This window comes from Diabrotica virgifera, chromosome 4, assembly GCF_917563875.1.
Source record: "Diabrotica virgifera virgifera chromosome 4, PGI_DIABVI_V3a".
NCBI lineage: Eukaryota > Metazoa > Arthropoda > Insecta > Coleoptera > Chrysomelidae > Diabrotica > Diabrotica virgifera.
The window spans coordinates 247615011-247629133 of NC_065446.1; the positions used below are offsets into that span (position 1 = coordinate 247615011).

A 14123-nucleotide genomic window follows, 5' to 3' on the forward strand; every position below is an offset into this window, starting at 1 on the left:
GCTTTATTTACTCACTATTATGCGCATATAATGAATTTAGTTTTACATGATACGTGTAAAAAAATAAAGAATATCGACTTTTCTTGCCAGTTTAGCTCACCTAAACGGATTACTGCTTTAGAACAAATTTGTTTCGAAAAAAAAAAGCGAACAGTTTGTCAAACGCGATGAAATTTTAAATCTCGGTTAGTTTTGTCTAATCAGATTATCTCTTATAGTTTTAGTATCTGTAGCAGATTTTCGTGAAAAGCTTTTGGAAGTTTTTGATTTTATTATCGAAGGCGATGATTTTGAAAGTGGCGATACCTCGATCCGTGAAGCAATCGGTTTGAGAACTTTATTAAATACTAATGACTCTTTCAATATTTTTTTTAATATTTTTAAGACAGAGTTTGCCCAAGATATTCCTTGTTGTTCAAAATCAGTCAACTGACATTATTTATTCTAAAAATAGAATACGAAAGCTGGTGCAAAATCTCAGAGATTTTCGTAATGATAGTAGTTTCCAATATATACGCAGTGACGTTTTAGATTCGCTTGATATTTCCGAACCACCCCAAAAAAGACAACGACATGATACATATCTCGAAAAACGAGTAAGTATATCTTGAAATTTTGGATACCTACTATTATATGCAAATAGATACTCGTTTTTCGAATTTTGAAGATTTGCAAATTTTTGACCTCTTTGACGATTTAAAATTTAAAAGTTACGTTCGTCAAAGAATTTCCAAGATATTTATTATTACAAGTTAGGTATGTACTTAAAAATTATGCTGGTCCAAATATTTTCAGAAAGTGGGATAAGTTGCACAATATGTATGTATAATTCTATGTAGTAAGTACTGCAATTCATTACAACAAACTGTTTATCAATTTTCTTATTACCACCAATTTCTGCCTAAAAAAAAAAACGGGATTTACCTTGTCTCAAAAGAATCAACACGTATTGTCGAAACACCATGAAACAAGAGAGAATGTCAAGTACATCAAATAAAAAAAAAAGCAAAAAACAACAAAATCTCCTATGATGAATTAAGCCTTTTAGTTTGATGGTATACCTATATGAGGAGACAAAAAAACCTTGCCGACCCTGTCTCCAAGGCCACGAGCCGCCACTGGTAGGTACCTACGACTTGCTACGCTAATAAAATAATATTTTTCTGGGAACACCCATAATTGTTAAATTCAGGTAGTAATGGGAAAGTCCAGATAGATAATAATGAGCGATAGATAGATAAATAACGAGCTCGTTCATATCGAAGTTATAAAATTCCAACTAAGAGAGGAAAATTTTAAACGTTTATATAATTTATTGTTAAAATATGCAAAATAAATCGTGTTTAGCTTAAATATGCAATGTTGTGTTTGTTGTCTGAAAATATGCAATATATGCATCTATATGCACTTTGCATATATTCCGCTCTCTATACATGACCATCAAAAGAACAACTGACAATGAAAATCTCAATAGACAACTCTACTATTGAACGTGTGGATGTCTTCACATTATCTGGGCACAGAAATAACAGAAAAATTCCGTAAGTAGCGAAATTAAAGCACGTTTTTCCACCGGAAATCTAATAAAAGATTGATGACATCGAAATTACTACACAAAAGAAAAAATGACTATCTAAAGAACGTTGATTAGACCCGTGGTAACCTATGATTGTGAAACCTGGGTAATGATGAAAAAAGATGAAGCCCATGCCCATAGCCCATCTCGAGAGAAAAATACTGAGAAAAGTATATGGCCCGGCGCAAGAGGAAGACGGCACATGGAAAATCGGGAGAAACGACGAGGTTAATGGATTAAATGGAGGTTATGATATTGTAAGATTTGTGAAAAGTCCAACACTGTCATGGCTGGGACATGTGCAGAGACAAGAGGATGCAAAATCAGCAAAGAAAATACATATTACAATGGAAGCCGAAAAAAATGAAGGCCCAGAACGAGATGGTTGGATGACTTAGAAGACGACTTGAAAACCATGAACATAAGACAATGGAGAAGAAGGGCAGAGGAAAGATCTGAATGGAAGAACATAGCCAGACAAATAAAGACCCATCCAGAGTTATGATGCCAAAAGAAAAAGAAGAATATAAGTATGTACCTACAATATTTAAGATTTGTTAGAAATCAACAAGGATATAAAAATTCTCAACATTTTTCGCATTTTGCTTTTATTTTTAGTTTGCAACGAAATAAGAAAAGGTGACCCAAAAGTAAATATTAAAATATTCCATTTTAAGGAAAAAATAACACTCATAATAATTAACAGACAACAATGTTTGTTGGACATGGATAAAAAGTCAATGCAAAATCCTACTTAACTAAAAACTTACTAAAAGTTAGCTTACTTTACTACTACAGAATTTACAAGGAATTTTAAGAATGAAAGAGGCCTAGGCCTAAGAAGAATATCCCGGCTCAGAAATCTTAAGAGAGTTGTATCAAGAGGCATCCGCTAATCTAATTCGAGCTGCATGCCGTAGGCAAAGTTATTATATCCAATATGATCGCCAGGGTTTGATAATAGAACAGGGTACTGAAACAGTGGCGCACCTAGAATTTTGCTCTGAGGGGGTTTGGCTTGGGCACAGAAATTTTTTTGTGTTGTTTGTAAGAGTTACATTTTCCAACTATTCTTTATATATTTTTATATACTCTGGGAGGGGTTTTAACCCCCAAAATCCCTCTGGGTGCGCCACTGTACTGAAAGAAGAAGAATTCAATCAACACGTATATTTTGTTAAGTACATATTTGCAGGGTGTTTCATTAATAATTGTCCATATAGTAACTGGAAAAACCTTAGCACAAAATATGAAGAATTAACCTAAAACACTTAAATAAAATGTGGGTTCCTTACTGAGTTACAGGGTGTTTTATCTAAAAATTTAAAAACTATTTTTGCTCAGCATTTTAAAACTATTCGACGCATCCTTTTCATACTTGGCAGGAAGTATAGGTACTGTACAAACTACGAAATTATCTTAAACAAACGTCTCTGGTTATTACCAGAGGCGTACGACGGGGGAAAGTGAATGGTTGACCCTTTCCAAATTCTACGCATTCTTCTAAGCAAAATTGCTATTTTAGTTCGATTTTTGGATTCTCCAATACTTTCTATGAAAATAATATACTCTTCATTCGTAACGATAAATTCATTAGTTTTCGAGATCTTTGAAGTAACAAATGAAACCACACGGTTATTTTGATTAATGTATTGGGTCGCTTCATTTTTAATTTCAAGTATCTCGAAAACTAATCATTTTATCGTTACGAATGAAGAGTATATTATTTACATAAAAAGTATTGCAAAATCAAAAAATTACACTAAAATAGCAATTTCGTCAGTGGCGTAGAATTTGGGAAGGTTCAACCAGCCACTATCCCCTGTCGTACGCCTCTGGTAGTAGCTAGAAACGTTTATTTATCTTAATTTATCTTAATCTGCCCAAGTATGATAAGGATACGCCAAATAGTTTTAAAGTACTAGGTACAAATAATTTTTAAATTTTAATCATATGAACCATATCATAAATTATTTAAAATAACTGTGCCATTTCATATTTAACTTCAAATATCTTGAAAACTGATGACTTTATCGTTACCAATCAAGAGTATATTATTTACGTGGAAAATATTGTAGAATCTAAAAATGGCACTAAAATAGTTATTCCTCCAGTGGCGTAGAATTTGAGAAGGGTCAACCATTCACCATCCCCTGTCGGACGCCTCTGGTAGAAGCTAGAAACGTTTATCATTATTATTTAGCAGTGTGTCTAGCAGTCGAACTTTCTGCCAAGTATGAAAAGGATACGTCGAATATTTTTAAAATGCTGAGCAAAAATATTTTTTAAATTTTTATATAAAACACTCTTCGTATTTTGTGCTAAAGTTTCTCCAGTTACTATATGGACAATTATTAATGAAACACCCTGTATAAGACCTGATTAATCAGGCGGGATATTCATAATGTAATAATCTAATCTATATTAGTTACTTGTAAGCCTCGTAGTATTTTACCATTATTTTTTTACTATCTCCTTTCCCCTTTTCCATTCCTTTACTCTGTATTTATTACCATTCATAATTATTATTTTCGTAGGTACTCCCAAACCCAAAATTATCACACAAAATACTAGGTATAATAAAATTCTTTTGATACTGGTTTGTGTTCTGTTCGGAACAGAATAATAATGGGCAGCTGGGTGAGGATGTTCTTTGTAAAGATTGTCTACCTGCGAAACCCAATTGTGACCCTCCTTAATCACCTGATTATTCTTTATCCTTGAAACTCTGTTGAAAAGACTTGACGAGAATCTTTTTTACTACAGGTAGTCTCAAATGGTTTTATTTGCTCAATATCCTATAAGGCGACTCATATTTCGTTTGGAAGTATTTTGAGTGAACTGAGCATTAAATAAACGATTTCTACAAATTGTGTACACTCAACAGATTATCGCAAACCCCCGAAAAATAACAGAGAAAACAATTTCAAGCAGATAAATTCTATATGTGATAAACTATTATCTAGGAAAGTTAGATAATTTGTTGTTTAAAAACTATTTACATACGTAATACCTATAGCAGCTCAGTTTTGAGATATTTTATGACAATAATACGAGGGATAGTTTATTTAAGTTCAGAAACAAACAAGATGATAAAACAAAATAATATTTATCAACTTTTTCAAAATCTCCCCATGAAGGTTGCAAGAACTCAATCTTACGATAAGTTTCACAACGATAGTTCCGACCGGGCAGTATCGTCGCCCCCGCTAGCGAAATTATTCCGATTAGATTTTTTTGCACAAACTTACTCAAAAAGAGGTTCTTATAACATAGCCACAGGGTGCCGCTCGGTGCCGTGGTCAAAAAATTGTTGAAACAATTTTTTTTTTATTCACAAAAATAATTTTTTCATTTCTAACAATTTTTTTTTAGATAATTTGGGTCATTCTGAACAAAAAAGATCCCTTGTCATCTTTCTCTAAAATTGATTGTTGTCGAGTTATATGCGATTAAAAATTTGAAACATGCGAAAATGACCATTTTCAAGGCTTAATAACTCGATTAAAAATTATTATTATGAAATTCAAAAAATGACCAAATCAAGTTTCAAACCCCTTCTTCAACGTCCTGAAGAGATTTTTGGCATATCTTATTACAAAAATGCTATTTTTAATTATTAACAATTAGCGCTATTGTCCAGGATGTATCGTCGGCGTCGAACCCGTTAGTGAAATTATTCCGATTCGATTTTTTTGCACAAACTTACTCAAAAAGAGGTCCTTATAACATATACACAGGGTTTCGTGCGGTGCCGTGGTCGAAAAATTGTTTAAACAATTTTTTTTAAACAAATTCACAAAAATCATTTTTTCAGTTCGAACATTTTTTTTTAGATAATCTGGGACATTCTGAGCAAAAAAGGTCTCTTGTGATTTTTCTCTAAAATTAATTGTTGTCGAGTTATACGCAATTTAAAATTTGAAAAATGCGAAAATGGCCATATAACTCGACAACAATCAATTTTAGAGAAAAATCACAGACCTTTTTTGCTCAGAATAGCCCAAATTATCTAAAAAAAAAAATTGTTCGCGAAGAAAAATTGTTTTTGTGAATTTGGTTAAAAAAAAGTGTTTAAACAATTTTTCGACCACGGCACCGCCCGGCACCCTGTGGATATGTTATAAGGACCTCTTTGTGAGTAAGTTTCTGCAAAAAAAGCGAATCGGAATAATTTCGCTAGCGGGGGCGACGATACTGCCCTTTCTGAAATTGCTTGCAAATTGTCTGAAAATAGCATCATTAAAAAAATGGAGAAAACGAAGGTTGTGGATGCTGGCTATACATAAAAACAGAACAAAGTAAGTGGAATATAGACTTAACTAAGAAAATTTTGATTTAGACTTTTCTGATATAATTAAATTGGTAGGTATTAACTTCTACATTACGTATTTTTTTAAGGTATAGCATGGAAAAGCAACTTGCTGAGCTTTACGCGGAGCCATCTGCAGAATTTAGTAATTTTGTCCCAATGTCTTACAGCGATTTTGAATACCTTATACAAAAGATATCTCCAATGGTTACCAGGGGCGTAACAGAGGACCCCGCAGCATGATGCTTGTCCCATGCCCCATCTTGTCGTCTAATATATGTAAAAATGTGTTATTGTTATATTATTTTGTGCGTACATACGCAACGTTTTTTAAGCAATGCAGTATTGAAAATGAAGTTGCCCATCAGATAGATACCATGTATCGTATGATGTATTAAGAAAATTGTAGATATATATTCGCTGATAGTAGTGCACGAAGAAAGTTGTTCATCTCATAGAATATTACTATGTAATAATGTCGTTTATTAATTTTTTTTCTATTTTATTCTATACCAATAAAGATGAAAAATGTAAGTTTTCATAAACAGTGCATGAATACACTAATTGCCCAGTAAATGACCGTTTTGGAGTGTTATCAGCGTCACGACGTATTTGCTTGGCAATTTGGATTTAGAATCTACTTATCCTCCACTTCAAACTTGCAGTTGTGCCGTTGGTTGCTTTTACTTGGGGGGTGAAAGTCAGCCCTTTTTTTTTACTAAAAAAGGCTTTAACTGTATTTTGAACGTAACTCGCTTAGTTTTGATGATGGAAATTTTTATAAAAAATAAAAAAAAATTTAAACACTCTAAAAAGTTTTAATGAGTATTCCCCGAAAATTGCTTTATTTTTAATTATTTCGAGTTGAAATATTCGATTTGGAATTTGACGAATAAAAACAATTTTTCATGAGCTACAAATTTGCATTTACTGGGTCGGCAGACTTCCTTTTTGGTATAAGTTACATTTTTGCTACTTACTTAGCCCTCCGTTACTCGCACACGGTGTGGGAGACCGGGCCTGTAAAAAAATTCCTGTAACTCTGCTTGTAGTGGGGATTTTGAATGGCTACTTCGTATACCCATTCAGTGGTCAATCAACTGTGGGTAAAGTCAGTTCGCAGTGTAAAAAATAGTACTGTCCTTTTGTTATTACGCAACACGGTCCCGTACACCGTGTGCGAGTATTTGTGCACCAATTTTTGTGTTTGGATCACACATCGATATTTTTAATTAGTAAGGTAATTTAAGATCTTTTCCTTATTTTCAATGTTTATAGATTAGTTTATTTATATTTATATATATATAAATATAAATATATAACTTACCCAGAACCATCAGAATGAGGTTTAGGGAGATATGTGGTTTACCAACAGAACAAGTACCAGTCGTAACACCAGGAACTTCAGATCGCTGTGCTGTTTGTGATTGGAAGAAAAATAGAAAAACTAAGTTTTACTGCCAAATATGCTCAAAATATCTGTGTTTGGAACACCATTGTTCCAATGAATGTGACACCATTGTGTATTTCATGTTTTAAAAACGTTAATTAATTTTTATAACTTTTTTTGTTACTACAATTACTCTTTATTTTTAATTTTTTTGTGTATTGAATTAAGATCTAAAGTTCTTAGTAAACAAATTTAACCATATTCAATTTTTTTTTTCACTTCCAAAGTTTTTGTATATACATATAAATGGATAACAATGAAAATTATTAAATTTTTGATTAAAGTAATATAATGTGAACACAAACGCATATCTACAAAATTATATGATCATATATTCATTAAATAATTTAATCGTACACAATTTTGCAAAAAAAAATAATTTTAAAACACTGCTGACCCATATTTTTGGGCCCGGTCTCCTGCACCGTGCGCGAGTATCCGATCACAAAAAGTTGGCGCGAGTAACGAAAGGTTAGGGATACTTACTTTTTGAGCTATTTGCGAAAACCGCCTAAAAACGTGTTTTTTTTTTTGTTGAACAATGTTAACATTTTCACTCGTAAATACTCGTAACTCGAAAAGTATTGACTGGACCACTACGGTGGTGACATTGAAAATTATACGGTATCGTCGTATTTCACTCTCATTTACTGGACTATAACACATTTTTGTTACACATGTCGCATTCTGATGGAGAGCACCAGCGGATTTTGTTACGCCACTGATGGTTGCTAAACAGGATACTCATTGGAGGGATGCAATTCCAGTGAAAGTTCGTCTGGCAGTGACATTAAGATATTTAGCTACTGGAGATAGCTATAGAACCTTACATTACCTATTTAAAATTTCAAGCCAAGTTATATCCATTATTGTCCCCGAAGTATGTTTGGCGCTCAATGACGTGTTAAAGGATTTAGTGAAGGTAAATAACATTTTTATGCTTAAAAATATGTATTTATTATTTATAAAAAAATGACAGTTTGGTGAATCTAATATTTCTGTGAATTACTCAGAACATTTCCGCATCTTTTATAATATGTTCTACTTGAATTTGGATCTGATTCTTGTGCTACTGGCTGACTGGGTCACTTAAATAACTGGGTGACTGCGCTTGTAATTCGAATGGACTGTTGCTGGAGCTAGAACGAAGTTGTGAAGGAGAAGAAATAGTACATGGTATACCCTGAATCATTTTGTTGTACAGACGACGTTTGTTCAACATGAATCCATGTAATTCATACATTATTTCTTCTCTTTCAAATTTTGGAAATTCCCTGATTTGCTTGGCCAACATTTTACAAAATAGGTCGCATTCATCTTCTTCCTTTTCTTTTCTTTTTTCTTTGTTGGCCAAGACGCTATTTAATGCCGTAAAAGCAGTGCTCATATTTTTACTCGCTTCCTGCAATTCGGGAGGATTCAGAGCACGTCTTTTTTGAGATTGAATGTTTGGGTTCCTTTTAGGGGTAGGAGAAACTTCGTCTGGATCATTATCCAGAACTTGGGAAGTATTGGCATTTTCAGATTGTTCCTGGAAAAGAAAATACAATATAAATTGATTTTTTGATGGTTTTTTTTTTATTTTTTGGTTATTTTTCGCAATGAGAGTAATATCAATTATATTGGTATGGTAGGTATGTACAGGGTTATTCACTATATTTTGACCCCCTGTAAACTGCTTTATCTACAAAATTAGAAAAAAATGTAAAAAACAAAAGTTATTCGACTTTTAAATTATGATTTTTTGACATATATATATCGTACTAGTGACGTCATCCATCAGGGTGTGATGACCTAATCGATGATTTTTTTAAATAAGAATAGGGGTCGTGTGCTACCTCATTTGAAAGTTGTTCAATTCTCTATTCAGTAATATAAACATTAACATAATTATTTATACAGGGTGCCCAAAAAAAATTTTTTGTATTAAATTAATTGACACAAAAAGAAGAATGTATTAACATTAATTAAATAAACAATACTTTTCACTTAAATTCAATGTTCAAGCTACCACCCATCTGCCTCTTGGCAGTTTGAAAATTAAATTTAAGCAAAAAGCAATGTTTGTCCAATGAATTTTTTTTCTATTTTCTAACAGAAGTAGAAGATATTTTGAATTAAATAAATTACATAAATTCTTCTTTTTGTGTCAATTATTTTAATTAAAAAAAATTTTTTTTTGGACAACCTGTATAAATAAATACTCTGTATAATTATATGTATTACTGAATAGAGAATTGAATAACCTTTCATATGAGCTAGCACACGACCCCTATTCTCATTTAAAAAAAATAGTCGATTACGTGATCACGCCCAGATGGATGACGTCACTAGTATGATGTATATGTCAAAAAATCATAATTTAAAAATCGAATAACTTTTGTATTTTACATTTTTTTTAATTCTGTAAATAAAGCAGTTTACAAGGGGGTCATAATATAGTGAATAACCCTGTACATCGACAAGATTCCATCTTGTCAAGAGCTAACTCGCAAGTTAAAAATAAATTAGTTAAAATAAAGTTTAAATTATCTAAAATTCTCTTTTTAATTTTTAGATGCCTAACACTACGGATGGGAAACATGTCATGATACTACCACCATCCCATACCTCAACGGAGTATTTTAATTATAAAGGACATTTCAGTATTGTACTCTTAGCACTAGTTGATAGTGACTACTGTTTTATGTTTGCAGATATAGGTTGCCCAGGACAGATTAGCGATGGTGGAGTGTATAACGGAAGTGTTTTAAAGCAAAAAATTGACACAAATGTTATCAACTTGCCATCTCCTAGTTGCTTACCCAATAGTAACATTAACTTACCATATGTCTTTTTAGCTGACGCGGCATTTGCACTGAGTACACATATTATGAAGCCATACGGAATAAGGCATACGTGATAGCGATAAGGAAGCGATAAGGAAAGAAGACATACGTGAATGCACGGACTGCAAGGTAATAGTTAGTGAAACAGTAAGCCAACAACATAAGCTGCTTGTTCTGGACATCGAAATAAAAAGTGAAACTAAACCAAAATATCGGAGAGGGCCACAAAAAATCAAGTGGTGGATGCTAAAAGATGAGAAAGAAGGTCTATTCAGGGAAACAATAGTAGAGAAAATATGTTGGAACATGAAAGGAAGCCCTACTACAATTTGGAGAAAAATGGCCAGTAGTATTAGAGAGACTGCTATTGAAATACTGGGAAAAACGTCAGGAAAAAAGTTTGAGGATAAAGAGACTTGGTGGTGGTCAAACGAAGTTCAAGGAAAAATAAAAGAGAAGGGAAAATTATATAAAAAGTGGCAAGAAACCAGATCCAACACAGATCTTCAAAACTATATGGTCGCGAAAAAGGAAGCGAAAGTAGCAGTAGCAAAAGCTAAAGCAGAAGCGTATTCAAACCTATACGATCAACTTGATACCAGGGAAGGAGAAACGAAGATATATAAAATAGCCAAACAGAGAGCAAAGAAAGCAAAAGATTTTAATCAGATTAGATGTATCCGAGATGAAAATAATAAAATACTAGTTCACGAAAAGGATGTCAAAAAGAGATGGAGAAAGTACTTTGAGAGCTTATTAAATGAAGAATTTGACAGACAGCCTGTGGAGTTAACGGAGACAGTAACAGCAATGGTTACCAGAATAACAAACGAGGAAGTGGCTCAAACGCTTCAAAAAATAAAGAAAGGAAAAGCAGTCGGACCAGATGATATTCCTGGGGAAGTACGGAGAGCATTGGGAGAGACAGGAACAAGGTGGCTAGCAGGTTTACTTAATAGAATTATGGAAGTTGGACAAATGCCAGACGAATGGAGAAGCAGTATACTAGTACCTGTCTACAAAAACAAGGGAGATATACAGCAGTGTACAAACTACAGGGCTATAAAACTGCTTAGCCACACCATGAAAATATGGGAGAGAGTAATTGATAGACGGATACGTGAAGAGACCGACATATCCGAGAATCAATTTGGTTTTATGCAGGGCAGATCAACAACAGACGCAATTTTCATTATAAGGCAGTTGATGGAAAAATACAGGAGTAAAGTATGGTATTCATTGATCTTGAGAAAGCATATGATAGAGTTCCTCGAGAGATTCTGTGGTGGGCACTCAATAAGAAAGGAGTCCCTGGTGCATATGTAAAGATTGTGAGGGATATGTATGAGGGAGTAACGAGTAGTGTTAGGACAGGTGTGGGAGAGACTGATAAATTTCATGTGAAAGTAGGATTGCACCAAGGCTCGGTGCTTAGTCCGTATTTATTCTCATTAGTTTTGGACCAGATAAGAGCGAAACTACAGGGTAACATTCCATGGTGCTTAATGTATGCTGATGATGTCGTGTTAGTAGGAAATAGTGAAAGAGACTTAGAACAAAAACTGGAACAGTGGACATGAGCTCTGGAGGAAAAAGGTTTAAAACTTAGTAGGACAAAGACAGAGTATTTGGAATGTTCATTTAAAGATGGAGTTACTACAAATAAAATGGTATCTTTGAATGGTGAACTGATTGTAAAAAGCAATAGTTTTAAGTATCTGGGATCGGTATTACAGAGTAATGGAGAAATAGATGGAGATGCATGCAGTAGAATTAGGGTTGGATGGATGAAGTGGAAGGAAACGAGTGGTGTGTTGTGTGACAGAAAAGTTCCAATGAAGCTGAAAGGAAAATTCTATAAAACAGCCATAAGACTGGCTATGATGTACGGAACTGAATGTTGGGCAGTAAGAAAGAAAGAGAAACAACGAATGCATGTGGCGGAGATGAGAATGCTTAGATGGATGAGTGGAGTGACAAGAAAGGATAACATTAAAAATGAGTATATTAGGGGAAGTTTAGGTGTGGCACCAATTGATGCCAAAATGAGAGAGCATAGGTTGAGATGGTTTGGTCATGTTCAACGTCGAGACGTTAATCATCCAATAAGAAGAGTAGCTGAAGTGCAGATTCCTGGAAGGAGAAGGAGAGGAAGACCAAAGAAGACGTGGGGGGAGACGATTAGGCAGGACATGTTGGTAAAGGGGATTAATATTGATATGACCCAGGATAGAATTGTGTGGAGAAATGCAATTAGGGAAGCCGACCCCGCATAGGTATAAGGCAAAGATAATGATGACACATATTATGAAGCCATTTCCTGGGCATCATGCTATTGGTACTCCAGAAAGATTATTCAATCAAAAACTTTCTAGTTCACGTGTAGCAGTAGAAAATACTTTTGGAATACTGTCTAGCGTATTCAGAATTTTTAAGAAGCCTATAAATACCACTGAATACCGCCAAAGCATCTATCATTACAATGACATGTGTCTTGTTGCACAATTTCTTAAAAAAAAGTGAAAAATCTCGACATATATACAATCTCCCAAATTCAATAGATAAGTATGTCAATGGAGAATTAACCCAAGTAGGATCATGGAGACAAAATAACACGGGAATATTTGATCCCCTGCAACCTGTACTTCGAAGAGCTCCTGCGTTTGCAGCTGAATCAAGATAAAATTTTATGAAATATATTCACGAGAATAATATCTAGTTATGAGAGTGCCTAATGATTTTAAATAAATAAGATTATCGATATTTTTTTACTTTTACTTACATTTTCCTCTGAGTTAATTTGGCTTGCGGATGTGTAGACATCTGCCAAAAATGCTTCCATAGCCTCATAAAATGGCCAGATCGGCTGAAACACTTCCTCTTCACCAGCTCCCGACTTAAGAGAAGACATTTTCTTTTTCAAATTGACCCTAAAGGTCGAAAGCAGATTTTCTTTTTTTCTTTTTAATTCTAGTATGGGAACACCCATTGTGTCTGCAATGCGTTTCCACGAATCATTGATCTAAAACAAATATAATCAGTAATCACCATAATGTCATGTATTTATGTAAATTAGGATTTATGTAAATTAGATATGTATTAGGTAAATTAGGATTAATACATACTTCTTTTTTATTATATTAATTAAACGTATACTTACAATATTTTTATTTTTGTGGCATCTATTTTTTCGGTTCCAAAGACAGTTTTCTATCTGGTATAACTCTATGAATCTGAAAGTTTCTTCAGGACTCATACTCATAGCCATTTTGGCAGGCAAAATATTATTAAGAAAACACAAAACTGAATAGGCAAACGTTCACTTTGAATTCACTTCGAAAACTAATGCGTGGTTACGGGCCTTAAATTGCCTCCACTACACATCGGCAGATGCGTCTGCGGATGTATGTATATCACGTTGGCAGACGCATCTGCAGCACATCCGATACTTGTCGGTTTCTTCCCTTCAGATGTGTGGTCAGCTCAGCGTGTTATGATACATCTGCGGACGCGTCTGCCGATATGTAGAGGAGAACAACTATACAGTTGAGTCCGCGAGTCTTTACCCGTGCGTCATCACTTAAAGCATACGAAATAAGTCGGAAATCTATTTCACGCAACAACAACTGACAGAAAGTGGCTACTGTTCCGATTACGGGTTTTATTATAAAATTTGACGTTATCAAATATATAGAATGTCAAATGTAAGTTTTGCTTCAAAATTTTTGCGCAGAATTACAGTTACATTTGAAGTAGCTTAATAAATTATTTTATTATTATTGATTAATAAATAAATAAACAATTTATAAAAAATCCAATAACATATTTTATTTTTGTTATTTTATTCACTTTGACGGAAATCTAAACACAGTCATTTCTTTACAGTGTGAATGACGTTAGCTTTGCATGTTTTAAATATTAATTGCCTAATAGTACATTGTTTACCGGGTAGGAAAA

The 14123-nt window shown here is 33.7% G+C and overlaps 2 protein-coding genes across 3 annotated transcripts in view; both read right to left on the minus strand.

Annotated features, from left to right (window-relative positions):
* The window catches only part of LOC114334219 (cell surface glycoprotein 1-like), a 177405-nt gene that overhangs the window by 143000 nt on the left and 20282 nt on the right, over positions 1 to 14123 (minus strand). The window lies entirely within an intron of this gene.
* LOC114334246 (uncharacterized) lies at positions 8271 to 13914 on the minus strand. Its single transcript, XM_028284286.2, has 3 exons — positions 13327 to 13914; positions 12949 to 13188; positions 8271 to 8869 (listed from the first exon to the last, which is right to left on the minus strand). Exons 1-3 carry the CDS (start codon positions 13432 to 13434, stop codon positions 8408 to 8410), a joined length of 810 nt encoding a protein of 269 aa, XP_028140087.2. The 5' UTR covers positions 13435 to 13914; the 3' UTR covers positions 8271 to 8407.